The sequence below is a fragment of the Oncorhynchus clarkii genome, unplaced genomic scaffold (assembly GCF_045791955.1).
Source record: "Oncorhynchus clarkii lewisi isolate Uvic-CL-2024 unplaced genomic scaffold, UVic_Ocla_1.0 unplaced_contig_8548_pilon_pilon, whole genome shotgun sequence".
NCBI lineage: Eukaryota > Metazoa > Chordata > Actinopteri > Salmoniformes > Salmonidae > Oncorhynchus > Oncorhynchus clarkii.
The window spans coordinates 51,343-70,142 of NW_027258450.1; the positions used below are offsets into that span (position 1 = coordinate 51,343).

Consider the following 18,800-nt stretch of genomic DNA (forward strand, 5'->3'; position numbering starts at 1 on the left):
TGAAAAAACACACCAATCTAATTCATAATTTCTTTAAACAATAAAAGCTAATTTACGAACATTTCTGAAAAGTGATATAGGGTGATATAGAGCGTTTTGGAATGAAACTCTTCTAATGTTTCCCCATCTGAGCTCAGAGTAGATGAGAGATGTAATGTTTGTCTCTGTTGTGTTGAAGCCCAATCAAGCAGGAGAGACCAGCCTCCCCTGTTCCCAGCTGTGTGTCCATGAAGAGTGACTGGTCTATGGATCAACCTCCAAAGTTTAGAAAGGGAGACTTTTCTACTGAACAAAGGTAAGAAGAACTCATGGGTCATGGTCAGTGACTTAAACAACACTGTCTCTAGTCATTTCTCCTCTCCCATTTTCCCATTTATTTTGGTTGTTTTTCATAATCTATTGACTATTCCTTATGTCAATTTTCATAGTCCTAAAATACAACATTACCTCCCTGTGTGTGTGTGTGTGTGTGTGTGTGTGTGTGTGTGTGTGTGTGTGTGTGTGTGTGTGTGTGTGTGTGTGTGTGTGTGTGTGTGTGTGTGTGTGTGTGTACTCCCTGGATGAGGAGATGTAATCTCATGTTTTGTCCACAGAAACCAACAGGAGAGATCAGAGTCAGAGATTCTCAGTGGTCAGTCTTCCCAGAGTCATCAAACAGACCTCGCCTCCATATTCAGTGTATGTGGTCCTGTTATGTACATTTGTTTTTGTTTACCTCAAGTAAAATTGATCTGTCAATCATTCATTAATGTGTTAAAGAGAAAGCATTTATTATCTTGCTTAACTTATTTACTATATTTATTTCAGATGCTTGAAGAGAATATTATGACATTTGTCAAGAACGAGCTGAAGATGTTCAAGAGGATTCTTAGTCCAGAACTCCCAGAAGGCTTTGAGAGTCAGAAGCAGGATAAGGAAGTGGTGGACCCTGAAGATGAGCAGCAGGAGAGCAGTGCCAGAGAGGGGGCTCTGAAGATCACACTGCACATCCTGAGGAAAATGAACCAGAAGGAGCTTGCTGACACACTGGAGAAATGTAAGAGCTGTCTGCCTCATGATGAATGGTGTTTTATAATATTTAAAAGCTGTAGCTAAAGTACAGCTAAAGTAGCTGTGTAACTCAATGATATTGTAGCAGCCTTAATACAACACCTAGTGACCTCATCAAGTAGCAGCAGGGATGTGTTGTGGTGATTAATTTAGAGAAAGAGAGACAACATTAATAATACCATCAATAATACCAATAATAATATAATCAGTCACACCAGTCTATAATGCATTATGAAAACATTTACACATTTATACAGTCAGTTAAGATAATAAATTATTCTAATGTAAAACTTTATAACAGTCCTACAATACTGTAGGCATTTAAACAGACGTAATATTAATATCCTCTGTGTTATTTCTAGATTCAGATGAGCTCGCTGTGATTTGCCAACGTGAACTCAAATCTAATCTAAAGAAGAAGTTTCAATGTGTATTTGAGGGGATCGCTCAACAAGGAAACCCAACACTTCTCAATAAGATCTACACAGAGCTCTACATCACAGAGGGTGGAACAGGAGAGGTCAATAATGAACATGAGCTGAGACAGATTGAGACAACAACCAGGAAACAAGCAAGACCAGAGACTGCAATCAAATGTAACGACATCTTCAAACCCTTAACTGGACAAGACAAACTTATCAGAACTGTGCTGACAAAGGGAGTCGCTGGCATTGGAAAAACAGTCTCTGTGCAGAAGTTCATTCTGGACTGGGCTGAAGGAAAAGCAAATCAGGATGTCCAATTTGTATTTTCATTCCCTTTTAGGGAGCTGAATTTGATGAAAGAGGACAAACACACTTTCATTGAACTTCTCAATCACTTCTCAATGGAAACCAAACAATCAGGAATCTCCATCTACAACAAGTACAAAGTTCTGTTCATCTTTGATGGTCTGGATGAGTGCCGACTGCCCCTAGACTTCCAGAAGAACAAGATCTGTTGGGACGTCACAGAGTCAACCTCAGTGGATGTTCTGCTGACAAATCTCATCAAGGGAAATCTGCTTCCCTCTGCTCTCATTTGGATAACTACCCGACCTGCAGCAGCCAATAAGATCCCTTCATGGTGTGTTGACCAGGTGACAGAGGTACGAGGGTTCAATGACCCACAGAAGGAGGAGTACTTCAGGAAGAGATTCAGTGATGAGGACCTGGCCAGCAGAATCATCTCACACATAAAGACATCAAGGAGCCTCCACATCATGTGCCACATTCCAGTCTTCTGTTGGATTTCTGCAACAGTCCTTGAACACATGCTGAAACATAAGAGAGAAGAGATGCCCAAGACTCTGACTGAGATGTACACACACCTTGTGGAGTTTCATACCAAACAGAAGAATGAAAAGTATCTTGGGAAAGAAGAGACAGATCCACACTGGAATAAAGAGAGCATTCTGTCACTGGGAAAACTGGCTTTTCAACAGCTTGTGAAGGGCAATCTGATTTTCTATGAAGGAGACCTGAAGGAGGCTGGCATTGATGTTAATGAAGCCTCAGTGTACTCAGGATTGTGCACACAGCTCTTTAAAGAGGAATGTGTGCTGTACCAGGACAAGGTGTACTGCTTCGTACATCTGAGCATTCAGGAGTTTCTGGCTGCTGTATATGTGTTCCTCTCATTCATCAACAACAATGAGAATGTAATGGCCAAACCTCAATCAACGTCCAGGAACCTTTCTGTGAGGATCAGACAAAGGCGTAAAGTTGCTTTCTACAAGAGTGCTGTGGATAAAGCCTTACAAAGTGAGACGGGAAACCTGGACCTTTTCCTCCGCTTCCTTCTGGGCCTCTCACTGGAGTCCAATCAGAAGTACTTACGAGGTCTACTGACAAAGACAAGAAGCAGCTCACAGAGCCATGAAGAAACAGTTGAGTACATCAAGGAGAAGATCAGGGAGAATCCCTCTCCAGAGAGGAGCATCAATCTGTTCCACTGTCTGAATGAACTGAATGACCATTCTCTAGTGGAGGAGATCCAAAGATACCTGAGATCAGGAAGTCTCTCAAAACCCTACCTGTCACCTGCACAGTGGTCAGCTCTGGTCTTTGTGTTGCTGACTTCAGAAAAGGAGCTGGATGTGTTTGACCTGAAGAAATACTCCAGATCAGAGGAAGGTCTTCTGAGGCTGCTGCCAGTGGTCAAAGCCTCCAGAGTTGCTCTGTGAGTAAATAAAATGACATTTAAGAACTAATCATCAGGAAGAAATATTCAGTTTAGAGAAAAATATGTAATATAATATGTATAATATATTATTTTGAAAAACATATTGAATAAATTCATTGATTTTCACATTAGTGTAACAATATGACCATACAATTCTAGGAGACGGAAGATGAATCTATATGTTCTTTGAGAGAATAAACCAAATGCATCTGCCATTGTCCTTCTACACTACTGGTGTTAAATTAACAGTGTGTTTGTGAAATCATGATGATCTCTTTGCAGGCTGTCAGGCTGTGGAGTCACAGAGGAAGGCTGTGCTTCTCTGGTCTCAGCTCTGAGGTCAAACCCCTCACACCTGAGAGAGCTGGATCTGAGTAACAATGACCTGAAGGATTCAGGAGTGAAGCTGCTCTCTGCTGGACTGGGGAATCCCCACTGTAAACTGGAGACTCTGAGGTCAGTATTCCTGTAGTTGGTCAACAAGTGATAACTGTTCACCAGATCCACATGTGTTTACCAGACACACATAGTCCACACCATATGTGTTTGGACAGTGAAGCTTACAGTTTTAAATGTGGTGCTCCAGCATTTTGGATTTGAGATATAATGTTTCATATTAAGTGACAGTACAGAATGTCACCTTTTATTTGAGGGTAAAGGTGAGAGGTTAGCATGGTTTGTTGTAGCCTCTGTTATTGATAATGGTGAGAGGTTAGCATGTTTTGTTGTATCCTCTGTTATTGGTAATGGTGAGAGGTTAGCATGTTTTGTTGTAGCCTCTGTTATTGGTAGTGGTGAGAGGTTAGTATGTTTTGTTGTAGTCTCTGTTATTGGTAGTGGTGAGAGGTTAGCATGTTTTGTTGTAGCCTCTGTTGTTGGTAATGGTGAGAGGTTAGTATGTTTTGTTGTAGTCTCTGTTATTGGTAATTGTGAGAGGTTAGCATGTTTTGTTGTAGTCTCTGTTATTGGTAATGGTGAGAGGTTAGCATGTTTTGTTGTAGTCTCTGTTATTGGTAATGGTGAGAGGTTAGTATGTTTTGTTGTAGTCTCTGTTATTGGTAATGGTGAGAGGTTAGCATGTTTTGTTGTATCCTCTGTTATTGGTAATGGTGAGAGGTTAGCATGTTTTGTTGTATCCTCTGTTATTGGTAATGGTGAGAGGTTAGCATGTTTTGTTGTAGTCTCTGTTATTGGTAATGGTGAGAGGTTAGCATGTTTTGTTGTAGCTTCTGTTATTGGTAATGGTGAGAGGTTAGCATGTTTTGTTGTAGCCTCTGTTATTGGTAATGGTGAGAGGTTAGTATGTTTTGTTGTATCCTCTGTTATTGGTAATGGTGAGAGGTTAGTATGTTTTGTTGTATCCTCTGTTATTGGTAATGGTGAGAGGTTAGCATGTTTTGTTGTATCCTCTGTTATTGGTAATGGTGAGAGGTTAGCATGTTTTGTTGTAGCCTCTGTTATTGGTAATGGTGAGAGGTTAGCATGTTTTGTTGTATCCTCTGTTATTGGTAATGGTGAGAGGTTAGCAGGTTTTGTTGTAGTCTCTGTTATTGGTAATGGTGAGAGGCTAGCATGTTTTGTTGTAGTCTCTGTTATTGGTAATGGTGAGAGGTTAGCATGTTTTGTTGTAGTCTCTGTTATTGGTAATGGTGAGAGGTTAGCATGTTTTGTTGTATCCTCTGTTATTGGTAATGGTGAGAGGTTAGCATGTTTTGTTGTAGTCTCTGTTATTGGTAATGGTGAGAGGTTAGCATGTTTTGTTGTAGTCTCTGTTATTGGTAATGGTGAGAGGTTAGCATGTTTTGTTGTAGTCTCTGTTATTGGTAATGGTGAGAGGTTAGTATGTTTTGTTGTATCCTCTGTTATTGGTAATGGTGAGAGGTTAGCATGTTTTGTTGTAGCCTCTGTTATTGGTAATGGTGAGAGGTTAGCATGTTTTGTTGTAGCCTCTGTTATTGGTAATGGTGAGAGGTTAGCATGTTTTGTTGTAGCCTCTGTTATTGGTAATGGTGAGAGGTTAGCATGTTTTGTTGTATCCTCTGTTATTGGTAATGGTGAGAGGTTAGCATGTTTTGTTGTAGCCTCTGTTATTGGTAATGGTGAGAGGTTAGCATGTTTTGTTGTAGCCTCTGTTATTGGTAGTGGTGAGAGGTTAGTATGTTTTGTTGTAGTCTCTGTTATTGGTAGTGGTGAGAGGTTAGCATGTTTTGTTGTAGCCTCTGTTATTGGTAATGGTGAGAGGTTAGTATGTTTTGTTGTAGTCTCTGTTATTGGTAATTGTGAGAGGTTAGCATGTTTTGTTGTAGTCTCTGTTATTGGTAATGGTGAGAGGTTAGCATGTTTTGTTGTAGTCTCTGTTATTGGTAATGGTGAGAGGTTAGTATGTTTTGTTGTAGTCTCTGTTATTGGTAATGGTGAGAGGTTAGCATGTTTTGTTGTATCCTCTGTTATTGGTAATGGTGAGAGGTTAGCATGTTTTGTTGTATCCTCTGTTATTGGTAATGGTGAGAGGTTAGCATGTTTTGTTGTAGTCTCTGTTATTGGTAATGGTGAGAGGTTAGCATGTTTTGTTGTAGCTTCTGTTATTGGTAATGGTGAGAGGTTAGCATGTTTTGTTGTAGCCTCTGTTATTGGTAATGGTGAGAGGTTAGTATGTTTTGTTGTATCCTCTGTTATTGGTAATGGTGAGAGGTTAGTATGTTTTGTTGTATCCTCTGTTATTGGTAATGGTGAGAGGTTAGCATGTTTTGTTGTATCCTCTGTTATTGGTAATGGTGAGAGGTTAGCATGTTTTGTTGTAGCCTCTGTTATTGGTAATGGTGAGAGGTTAGCATGTTTTGTTGTATCCTCTGTTATTGGTAATGGTGAGAGGTTAGCAGGTTTTGTTGTAGTCTCTGTTATTGGTAATGGTGAGAGGCTAGCATGTTTTGTTGTAGTCTCTGTTATTGGTAATGGTGAGAGGTTAGCATGTTTTGTTGTAGTCTCTGTTATTGGTAATGGTGAGAGGTTAGCATGTTTTGTTGTATCCTCTGTTATTGGTAATGGTGAGAGGTTAGCATGTTTTGTTGTAGTCTCTGTTATTGGTAATGGTGAGAGGTTAGCATGTTTTGTTGTAGTCTCTGTTATTGGTAATGGTGAGAGGTTAGCATGTTTTGTTGTAGTCTCTGTTATTGGTAATGGTGAGAGGTTAGCATGTTTTGTTGTAGTCTCTGTTATTGGTAATGGTGAGAGGTTAGTATGTTTTGTTGTATCCTCTGTTATTGGTAATGGTGAGAGGTTAGCATGTTTTGTTGTAGCCTCTGTTATTGGTAATGGTGAGAGGTTAGCATGTTTTGTTGTAGCCTCTGTTATTGGTAATGGTGAGAGGTTAGCATGTTTTGTTGTAGCCTCTGTTATTGGTAATGGTGAGAGGTTAGCATGTTTTGTTGTATCCTCTGTTATTGGTAATGGTGAGAGGTTAGCATGTTTTGTTGTAGCCTCTGTTATTGGTAATGGTGAGAGGTTAGCATGTTTTGTTGTAGTCTCTGTTATTGGTAATGGTGAGAGGTTAGCATGTTTTGTTGTAGCCTCTGTTGTTGGTAATGGTGAGAGGTTAGCATGTTTTGTTGTAGCCTCTGTTATTGGTAATGTTGAGAGGTTAGCATGTTTTGTTGTAGTCTCTGTTATTGGTAATGGTGAGAGGTTAGCATGTTTTGTTGTAGTCTCTGTTATTGGTAATGGTGAGAGGTTAGCATGTTATGTTGTAGCCTCTGTTATTGGTAATGGTGAGAGGTTAACATGTTTTGTTGTAGTCTGTTATTGGTAATGGTGAGAGGTTAACATGTTTTGTTGTAGTCTCTGTTATTGGTAATGGTGAGAGGTTAACATGTTTTGTTGTAGTCTCTGTTATTGGTCATGGTGAGAGGTTAGCATGTTTTGTTGTAGCCTCTGTAACTTTCTCACTCATTATTATTCATGATTCTTTCATGATTTTTCTTAATCAAGGCATCATCAGGATTAATTTATTATTGTTTAGAAACATGTTATCTACTCTCTTAGACAGAAAAGTACTCCACTCATCATCCACCATTTTATTATTGGGCAAAACACAACCAAAACAAACTGCAAATGCAACCAATGACAAAAAACATGATATGATTTGACTCTTTGTAGGCTGTCAGGCTGTCTAGTCACAGAGGAAGGCTGTGCTTCTCTGGTCTCAGCTCTGAGGTCAAACCCCTCACACCTGAGAGAGCTGGACCTGAGCTACAATCACCCAGGAGACTCAGGAGTCAGCCTGCTCTCTGCTGGACTACAGGATCCACACTGCAGACTGGAGAAACTCAAGTATGTAGAGGGTTTATGTCAATGTTCATATCAGACATGTTTGACTTATCAGGCTAGTTAAGACAAACATTCTGACCACCACTTGGACAAAGTTATATGATGACTGAGAGTGGCCAGTGTGTGTATCTCCAGTGTGTGTGTCTCCAGTGTGTTTGTGTGTGTGTGTATCTCCAGTGTGTGTGTGTCTCCAGTGTGTGTGTGTCTCCAGTGTGTGTGTGTCTCCAGTGTGTGTGTGTGTCTCCAGTGTGTGTGTGTGTCTCCAGTGTGTGTGTGTGTCTCCAGTGTGTGTGTGTGTGTCTCCAGTGTGTGTGTGTGTGTCTCCAGTGTGTGTGTGTGTGTCTCCAGTGTGTGTGTGTGTGTCTCCAGTGTGTGTGTGTGTCTCCAGTGTGTGTGTGTGTGTGTGTGTGTGTGTGACTCCAGTGTGTGTGTGTGTATATGTGTGTGTGTGTCACCAGTGTGTGTGTGTCACACCAGTGTGTGTGTGACTCCAGTGTGTGTGTGTGTATGTGTGTGTGTGTGTGTCTCCTGTGTGTGTGTGTCACCAGTGTGTGTGTGTCACCAGTGTGTGTGTGTGACTCCAGTGTGTGTGTGTGTATATGTGTGTGTGTGTCCATTGTGTTTGTGTTTGTGTCCCCAGTGTGTGTGTGTGTGTCCATTGTGTGTGTGTGTGTGTGTGTGTGTGTGTGTGTGTGTGTGTGTGTGTGTGTGTGTGTGTGAGTTCAGGTGTATCCCTCATGACTGTCTGTTCTTCTGCTTACCGCTACAGTGTGGAACATGGTGGAGAGAACAGAATGAAACCTGGACTTAGAAAATGTGAGTGTTGACTGCTGTGAAGAATATGACTAAGAATAAGTCTTAATTCAAGTTAAGTCAAAGACCACCATCATTACTGACTTGGTCATATTAAATATCAGCTGTAGTTCTACAGAAGCAGAAATCAGGGACACCAAAGTTTACAAAGAGGTGATTCTAATATTTTGTCTGGTTTCATCCATCAGATGCCTGTGATCTCACACTGGACCTAAACACAGTAAACAGACTCCTCTCTCTGTCTGAGGAGAACAGAAAGGTGACATGGAGGAGAGAGGAGCAGCCGTATCCTGATCACCCAGAGAGATTTGAGGACTGTGGACAGGTGCTGTGTAGAGAGGGTCTGACTGGACGCTGTTACTGGGAGGTAGAGTGGAGTGGGATACTGGGGGCTGATATAGGAGTGACGTATAAAGGAATCAACAGGAGAGGAGGGGTTCAGGACTGTTGTCTTGGATGTAATGACAAGTCCTGGAGTCTGATCTGCTCTGACAACAGTTACTCTGCCTGTCACAATAATAATGACACTACCATAGACGTCCGCCCCTCCAGCTCCCACAGAGTAGGAGTGTATCTGGACTGGCCAGCCGGCACTCTGTCCTTCTATAGAGCCTCCTCTGACACACTGACCCACCTGATCACATTCACCTCCACATTCACTGAGCCCCTCTATCCAGGGTTTGGGGTTTGGTGGGAAGGCGACTCAGTGTCCCTCTGTCAGTGATACACACACACTGGACGCACACACACACACACTGGACAAACACACACACACCTGCTGGACACACACTTGACACACACACACACTCACACTGGACACACACACACACCTGCTGGACACACACACTAGATACACACAAACACTGGACAAACACACACACCTGCTGGACACACACACTAGATACACACACACACACTGGACACACACACACACACACACACACACAGGACTCACAGACACACGCTGGACACACACACACACACTGGACGCACACACACACACACACACACTGGACGCACACACACACACTCACACTGGACACACACACACACTCACACTGGACACACTCACACACATACACCTGCTGGACACACACGCTGGACACACACACACACACACACACTGGACTTACAGACACACACTGGACACACACACACACAAACACACACTGGACTCACAGACACACACTGGACACACACACACACTGGACAAATACACACACACACAAACACAGTGGACACACACACACACACACACTGGACAAACACACACTAGACAAATACACACACACACTAGACAAACACACACACACACTGGACACACACACACACATACACACACTGGACTCACAGACACACACACACACACACAGACACACACACACATACACAGACACACACACACACACACACACACACACACACACTAGACAAACACAAACACAGTGGACACACACACACACTGGACACACACACTGGACACACACATACACACTGGACACACACACTGGACACACAGACACACACTGGACACACACACACACACACACTGGACTCACAGACACACACTGGACACACACACACACACACTGGACAAATACACACACACACTAGACAAACACACACATAAACACAGTGGACACCTTCACACGCTGGACTCACAGACACACACTGGACACACACTGGACACAGACACTGGTCACACACACTCTGGACTCACAGACACACACTGGACACACACACACACACTGGACAAATACACACACACACACACACACACACACAAACACAGTGGACACACACACACACACTGGACACACACACACACACACTGGACTCACAGAAACACGCTGGACACACACACACACACTAGATACACACACACACACACACACACACACTAGATACACACACACACAGGACACACACACTCTGGACACACACACACAGGACACACACACACTGGACACACACACACTGGACACACACTCTGGACACACCCACACTCTGGACACACACACACTGGACACAAACACACACTGGACACAAACACACACTGGACACAAACACACACTGGACACAAACACACACTGGACAAACACACACTCTGGACACACACACATGCGCGTCTTTCTATAGTTGTGAGGACCTCTTACAATAACACTGTTAAAATACCAATGTGATCATGTGTTGTCTTTTATGTTGAAAAAAAAACGAATTATACAATTATATATAATTATATCTGGACATACGCTCCATAGTTGTACAAGTATACAAGGATATATTGTACTTTTCATAATAAAACAGACTTGAAACAAGAAAAGGCTGTTAATTGTGAAAACAGTTTGTTTATTGATTTTACGTTTCCTCTGTCAGGTTGATGATAAGATAAGGTCACTATAGCAACAGAGTGTTGTCATGCAGGGTCACTATAGCAACGTAGTGTTGTGATGCGGTGTCACTACAGCAACATAGTGTTGTGATGCAGGGTCACTATAGCAACGTAGTGTTGTGATGCAGGGTCACTATAGCAACGTAGTGTTGTGATGCAGGGTCACTATAGCAACAGAGTTCTCTCTGTTCTCTGCTCTCTTTTCTCTCTTTTCTCTGCACTCTCTGCTCTCTCTCACTCTCTGCTCTCTCTGCTCTCTTTTCTCTGCACTCTCTGCTCTCTCTCACTCTCTGCTCTCTCTGCTCTCTTTTCTCTGCACTCTCTGCTCTCTCTCACTCTCTGCTCTCTCACTCTCTCTTTGCTTTCTCAGCCTGCTCTCTGCTCGCTCTCTCTCTGCTCTGTTCTCTGCACTCTCTGTTCTCTGCTCTCTCTCTCTCTGCGCTCTGCTCTCTCACTTCCTCTGATCTCTCTGCTCTCTCTCTGCTTTCTCTCTCTCCCTCTGCTCTCTCTCTGCTCTCTCTGCCCTCTGCTCTCCCTGATCTGTCTTTCTGCTTGTTGGAGGAAATTATAGTTGAAATGATTAATTATGCATACATTAGATTAGAACCAGTTATTTTAATACTATTATGAGTATCAGAGTACTTCATTCTGATTGGGAAATAATACAGAGGAATTTAGAATTCCACTAACACTGCTCTCAGCTCTCTCTCGTCTTTCTCTCTGCTCTCTCTGCTCTCTCTCTCTCTGCTCTCTCTCTCTCTGCTCTCTCTCTCTGCCCTCTCTGTTCTCTCTCTCTGCCCTCTCTGCTCTCTCACTATTTTCTCTCTGTTCTCTGCTCTCTCTGCTCTCTCTCTCTGCCCTCTCTCTCTCTGCTCTCTCTCTCTGCCCTCTCTCTCTCTGCTCTCTCTGCTCTCTCTCTCTGCCCTCTCTGTTCTCTCTCTCTGCTCTCTCTCTTCTCTCTCAGCCTGCTCTCTGCTCTCTTTCTGCTCTCTGTGCTCTCTCTGTTCTCTGCTCTCTCTCCCTCTCGTCTCTCTCTCTCTTTCTCCCTTTGCTCTCTCTGCTCTGCTGCTCTCTATTTTATCTGCTCTCTCTGCTCTCTGCTCTTCCTCTCTGCTCTCTCTGCTCTCTCTCTTTCTCTGCCCTCTCTGCCCTCTCTGCTCTCTCACTCTTCTCACTCTCTCTGCTCGCTCTCTGCTCTCCGCTCTCTCTCTGCTCTCTCAGCCTGCTCTCTGCTCTCTCTCTCTGTTCTCTCCTCTCTCACTCTGCTCTCTCTCTCTGCTCTCTCTCTGCTCTCTCTCTCCCTCTGCTCTCTCTCTCTCTGCTCTCTCTCTTTTCTCTCTCCAATAGCTGGTCTCTTCTTTCTCCCTCTACTCACTGCTCTCTCACTATTTTCTCTCTGTTCTCTGCTCTCTGCTCTGCTCTCTCTTTTCACTGCTCTCTCTCTCTGCTCTCTCTCTTCTCTGCTCTCTTTCTGCTCACTCTCTGCTCTCTCTCTTCTCTCTCAGCCTGCTCTCTGCTCTCTTTCTGCTCTCTGTGCTCTCTCTTTTCTCTGCTCTCTCTCTGCTCTCTCTCTCGTCTTTCTCTCTGCCCTCTCTGCTCTCTCTCTTTGCTCTCTGCTCTCTCTGCTCTCTCACTCTTGCTCTCTCACTCTCTCTTTGCTTTCTCAGCCTGCTCTCTGCTCACTCTCTCTCTCTGCCTCCTCTCTCTCTGCTATCTCTCTTCTCTCTATTCTCTGCTCTCTCTCTCCCTCTGTTCTCTCTGCTCTATGCTCTCTCTCTCTTTCTCCCTCTGCTCTCTGCTCTATGCTCTCTCTCTCTTTCTCCCTCTGCTCTCTCTGCTCTCTCTCTCTCTGCGCTCTCTCTCTGTTCTCTGCTCTCTCTGCTCTCTCTGCTCTGCTGCTCTCTCTCTGCCCTCTGCTCTCTCTCTGCTCTCTTGTCTCTCTGTTTTCTGCTCTCTCTCTGCCTCTGCTCTCTCTGTTCTCTGCTCTCTCTCCCTCTCGTCTCTCTCTCTCTTTCTCCCTTTGCTCTCTCTGCTCTGCTGCTCTCTATTTTATCTGCTCTCTCTGCTCTCTGCTCTTCCTCTCTGCTCTCTCTGCTCTCTCTCTTTCTCTGCCCTCTCTGCCCTCTCTGCTCTCTCACTCTTCTCACTCTCTCTGCTCGCTCTCTGCTCTCCGCTCTCTCTCTGCTCTCTCAGCCTGCTCTCTGCTCTCTCTCTCTGTTCTCTCCTCTCTCACTCTGCTCTCTCTCTGCTCTCTCTCTCCCTCTGCTCTCTCTCTCTCTGCTCTCTCTCTTTTCTCTCTCCAATAGCTGGTCTCTTCTTTCTCCCTCTACTCACTGCTCTCTTCTCTCTCCCTCTACCCTCTCTATTTGCGCTCTCTGCTCTCTTGCTTTTCTCTGCTCTCTGCTCTCTCTCTCTGCTCTCTCTCTTTCTGCTCTCATTATCTGCTGGCTCTCTCTGCTCTCTCTGTTCTCTGCTCTCTCTCTCCCTCTGCTCTCTCTGTTCTCTGCTCTCTCTGCTCCCTCTGCTCTCTCACTCCCTCTGCGTTCTCTGCTCTCTCTTTGCTCTCTGTTCTCTGCTCTCTCTGCCCTTTGTTCTCTCTGCTCTGCTGCTCTCTCTACCCACTCGCTCTGCTCTCTCAGCCTGCTCTCTGCTCTCTCACTCTATTATCTCTGCTCTCTCTGCTCTCTTTGATCTCTCTCTCACTCTCTGCTCTCTCTTTGCTCTCTCAGCCTACTCTCCGCTCTCTCCCTCCCTCCCCCTCTCTCTTTCTCTCTCTCTCTCTAATGCTCTCTGCCCTCTCAGCCTTCTCTCTTCTCTCTGCTCTCGCTCTCTGCTCTCTCAGCCTGCTTTCTGCCTGCTTTCTGCTCTCTCAACTCTCTGCTCTCTTTTCTCTGCTCTCTCTCTGCTCTCTCTCTTTCCCTGCTCTCTGCTCTCTCTGTGTGCTCTGCTCTCTCGCTTTTCTCTTATCTCTCTGCTCTCTCTCTGCTCTCTTTCTGCTTTCGTTATCTGCTGTCTCTCTCTGCCCCCTCTCTCTATGCTCTCTGCTCTCTCTTCTCTCTGTTCTCTCTGTTCTCTGCTCTCTCTCTCCCTCTGCTCTGTCTGCTCTCTCTCTTCTCTTTGTTCTCTTCTCTCTGTTCTCTGCTCTCTCTCTCTGCTCTATGCTCTCTCTCTCTTTCTCCCTCTGCTCTCTCTGCTCTCTCTGCACTCTCTCTCTGTTCTCTGCTCTCTCTCTCCCTCTGCTCTGTCTGCTCTCTCTCTTCTCTTTGTTCTCTTCTCTCTGCTCTATGCTCTCTCTCTCTGCCCTCTGCTCTCTCGTCTCTCTGTTTTCTGCTCTCTTTCTGCCTCTGCTCTCTCTCCCTCTGCTATCTCTCTCCCTCTGCTCTCTCTGTTCTCTGCTCTCTCTGTTCTCTGCTCTCTCTGTTCTCTGCTCTCTCTCTTTCTCCCTTTGCTCTCTCTGCTCTCTCTCTTCTCTCTGTTCTCTGCTCTCTCTCTGCTCCCTCTGCTCTCTCTACTCTCTACTCTGCTGCTCTCTATTTTATCTGCTCTCTCTGCTCTCTGCTCTTCCTCTCTGCTCTCTCTGCTCTCTCTCTCTTTCACTGCCCTCTCTCTGCCCTCTCTGCTCTCTCTCTCTTCTCACTCTCTCTACTCTCTGCTCGCTCTCTGCTCTCTCTGCTCTCCGCGCTCTGCTCTCAGCGCTCTCTCTGCTCTCTCAGCCTGCTCTCTGCTCGCTCTCTCTGCTATCTCTCTCCCTCTGCTCTCTCTCTCTGCTCTCTCTCTCTTCTCTCTCTCTCTCTCTCTCTCCCTCTGCTCTCTCTCTCTGCTCTCTCTCTTTTCTCTCTCCCTATCTGGTCTCTTCTCTCTCTCTCTGCTCTCTCTCTCTGCTCTCTCTCTCTCTCTCCCTCTGCTCTCTCTCTCTGCTCTCTCTCTTTTCTCTCTCCCTATCTGGTCTCTTCTCTCTCTCTCTGCTCTCTCGCTTTTCTCTGCTCTCTCTGCTCTCTCTCTGCTCTCTCTCTTTCCGCTCTCATTATCTGCTGTCTCTCTCTGCTATCTGCTCTCTCTCTTCTCTCTGTTCTCTCTGTTCTCTGCTCTCTCTGCCCTTTGTTCTCTCTGCTCTCTGCTCTGCTGCTCTCTCTACCCGCTCTCTCTGCTCTCTCACTCTCTATTATCTCTGCTCTCTTTGATCTCTCTCTCACTCTCTGCTCTCTCTCTTTGCTCTCTCAGCCTGCTCTCCGCTCTCTCCCTCCCTCCCTCTCCTCTCTCTCTCTCTCTCTCTCTCTCTCTCTAATGCTCTCTGCCCTCTCTCAGCCTTCTCTCTTCTCTCTTCTCTCTGCCCTGTCTCAGCCTTCTCTCTTCTCTCTGCTCTCGCTCTCAACTCTCCCTCTGCTCTCTCTCTCTCTAATGCTCTCTACCCTCTCTCAGCCTTATCTCTTCTCTCTGCTCTCTCTCTCTCTGCTCTCTCGCTCTCTCTCTCCCCCTCTGCTCTCTCTCTCTCTGCTCTCTCTCTTTTCTCTCTCCCTATCTGGTCTCTTCTCTCTCCCTCTGCTCTCTTCTCTCTCCCTCTGCCCTCTCTATTTGCTCTCTCTGCTTTCTCACTTTTCTCTGCTATCTCTGCTCTCTCTCTTTCTGCTCTCATTATCTGCTGTCTCTCTCTGCTCCCTCTCTCTGCTCTCTTCTCTCTGTTCTCTCTGCTCTCTGCTCTGCTGCTCTCTCTACCCGCTCTCTCTGCTCTCTCACTCTCTATTATCTTTGTTCTCTCTGCTCTCTTTGATCTCTCTCTCACTCTGCTCTTTCTCTTTGCTCTCTCAGCCTGCTCTCCGCCCCCCCCCTCTCTCTCTAATGCTCTCTGCCCTCTCTCAGCCTTCTCTCTGCTCTCTTTTCTCTGCTCTCTCTATGCTCTCTCTGTGTGCTCTGCTCTCTTCTCTTCTATCACACACACACTCTCTGCTCTCTTATCTCTCTCACACACACTCTCTGCTCTCCTCTCTCTCTCTCCCACACTCTCTGCTCTCTCTCTCTCCCACACTCTCTGCTCTCTCTCTCTCCCACACTCTCTGCTCTCTCTCTCTCTCCCACACTCTCTGCTCTCTCTCTCTCCCACACTCTGCTCTCTCTCTCTCTCCCACACTCTGCTCTCTCTCTCTCTCCCACACTCTCTGCTCTCTCTCTCTCTCTCTCCCACACTCTCTGCTCTGTCTCTCTCTCCCACACTCTGCTCTCTCTCTCTCTGCTCCCTCTCTCTCTTTTCCCTGCTCTCTGCTCTCTCTGTGTGCTCTGCTCTCTTCTCTCTCACACACACTCTCTGCTCTCTCGCTTTTCTCTGCTCTCTTTGATCTCTCTCTCTCTGCTCTCTCAGCCTGCTCTCCGCTCTCTCCCTCCCCCCTCTCTCTCTAATGCTCTCTGCCCTCTCTCAGCATTCTCTCTTCTCTCTGCTCTCTCTCTCTTTTCCCTGCTCTCTGCTCTCTCTGTGTGCTCTGCTCTCTTCTCTCTCTCTCACACACACACTCTGCTCTCTTGCTTTTCTCTGCTCTCTCTGCTCTCTCTCTCTCTGCTCTCTTGCTTTCTGCTCTTGTTATCTGCTGTCTCTCTCTATGCTCTCTGCTCTCTCTTCTCTCTGTTCTCTGCTCTCTCTGTTCTCTGCTCTCTCTGTTCTCTGCTCTCTCTCTCTGCTCTCTCTCTCTGCTCTCTCTCTCCCTCTGCTGTCTGCTCTCTCTCTCTTCTCTCTCTTCTCTGCTCTCTCTGTTCTCTGCTCTCTCTGTTCTTTGCTCTCTCTGCTCTATGCTCTCTCTCTGTTTTCTGCTCTCCCTACCCACTCTCTCTGCTCTCTCACTCTCTATTATCTCTGCTCTCTCTGCTCTCTTTGATCTCACTCTCTGCTCTCTCTCTTTGCTCCCTCTCTCCCACACACTCTGCTCTCTCTCTCTGCTCTCTCTCCCACATTCTCTGCTCTCTCTATCTTAACAGTGGTGCAGTTTGGACAATCACCACTTGATGGCAGTGTTAAACCAGAAGTGATGAAAACAACATCACTACAGAGAGAGAGCGAGAGAGAGTCTAATATACTGATATACAGCAACATTCAGAAAGTATTCAGACCCCTTGACTTTTTTTTGTCACGTTACAGCCTTATTCTAAAATTGATTAAATGTATTTTTCCCCTCATCAATCTACACACAATAACCCAGAATTACAAAGCAAAAACTGTTTATTTTATGTGTGAACATTTTCATTTAAAAAAAAACGTAGATATAACATTTACATAAATATTCAGACCCTTTACTCAGTACTTTGTTGAAGCACATTTGGCAATGATTACAACCTTGAGTCTTCTTGGGTATGACGCTACAAGCTTGGAGTTTTTCCCATTCTTCTCTGCAGATCCTCTCAAGCTCTCTCAGGTTGGATGGGGAGCGTTGCTTCGCTGCACAGCTATTTTCACGACTCTCCAGAGATGTTTGATCGGGTTCAAGTCTGGGCTTTGGATTGGCCACTCAAAGGCATTCAGAGACTTGTCCAGAAGCCACTACTGCATCGTCTTGGCTGTGTGCTTAGGGTCGTTGTCCTGTTGGAAGGTGAAACTTTACCCCAGTCTGAGGTCCTGAAAGCTCTGGAGCAGGTTTTCATCAAGGATCTCTCTGTACTTTGCTCTGTTCATCTTACCCGTAATCCCGATTAGTCTCCCAGTCCCTGCAGCTGAAAAACATCCTCACAGCATGATGCTGTCACCTCCATACTTCATCGTAGGGATGGTGCCAGGTTACCTTCAGATGTGATGCTTACCATTCAGTTTGCTTAGCAAACCTGTTAAATCTTGGTTTCAAAAGACCAGAGAATCTTGTTTCTCATGGTCTGAGAGTCCTTTAGGTGCCTTTTGGCAAACTCCAAGCGGACTGTCATGTGCCTTTGACGGAGGACTGGCTTCCATCTGGCCACTCTACCATAAAGGCCTGATTGGTGGAGTGCTGCAGAGATGGTTGTCCTTCTGGAAGGTTCTCCAATCTCCCATCGGGTTCTTGGTAACCTCCCTGGCCAAGGCCCTTCTCCACTAATTGCTCAGTTTCACAGGGCGGCCAGCTTCAGGAAGAGTTTTGGAGGTTCCTAACGACTTCCGTTTCAGAATGATGGAGGCCACTGTGTTCTTGGGGACCTTCAATGCTGCATAATTATTTTGGTACCCTTTCCCAGATCTGTGCCTCACTACAATCCTGTCTGGGAGCTCTAATACACACACAGTGTCCTGTAGGCCAACGTACTTCCATATACACCCCCCATCTACTACTGCCACTATATATATATATATATATAGACCACCTGATAGAACCCAGGTCTCATCTCTCTATCAGTACTAGCCACTACTACTGCTACTATATGTATATATATACAGTGGCTTGCGAAAGTATTCGGCCCCCTTGAACTTTGCGACCTTTTGCCACATTTCAGGCTTCAAACATAAAGATTTAAAACTGTATTTTTTTGTGAAGAATCAACAACAAGTGGGACACAATCATGAAGTGGAACGACATTTATTGGATATTTCAAACTTTTTTAACAAATCAAAAAATGAAAAATTGGGCGTGCAAAATTATTCAGCCCCTTCATCACCATTCCATCACCATTCCATCACCATTCCATCACCATTCCATCACCATTCCATCACCATTCCATCACCATTCCATCACCATTCCATTACCATTCCACTACCATTCCATCACCATTCCATCACCATTCCATCACCATTCCATCACCATTCCACCACCATTCCACCACCATTCCACTACCATTCCATCACCATTCCATCACCATTCCTCTACCATTCCATTACCATTCCACTACCATTCCATCACCATTCCATCACCATTCCACCACCATTCCACCACCATTCCATCACCATTCCATCACCATTCCATCACCATTCCATCACCATTCCATCACCATTCCATCACCATTCCATCACCATTCCATCACCATTCCATTGCCATTCCATCACCATTCCATCACCATTCCATTACCATTCCATCACCATTCCATCACCATTCCACCACCATTCCACTACCATTCCATC

The 18,800-nt window shown here is 45.2% G+C and overlaps 1 protein-coding gene across 1 annotated transcript; it reads left to right on the forward strand.

Annotated features, from left to right (window-relative positions):
• The first annotated feature begins 227 nt into the window (after positions 1-227).
• Positions 228-9,081, forward strand: LOC139396957 (NLR family CARD domain-containing protein 3-like). Its single transcript, XM_071143890.1, has 8 exons — positions 228-295; positions 594-678; positions 808-1,036; positions 1,413-3,210; positions 3,496-3,669; positions 7,366-7,539; positions 8,306-8,352; positions 8,538-9,081. Exons 1-8 carry the CDS (start codon positions 228-230, stop codon positions 9,071-9,073), a joined length of 3,111 nt encoding a protein of 1,036 aa, XP_070999991.1. The 3' UTR covers positions 9,074-9,081.
• The last annotated feature ends 9,719 nt before the right edge of the window (positions 9,082-18,800 follow it).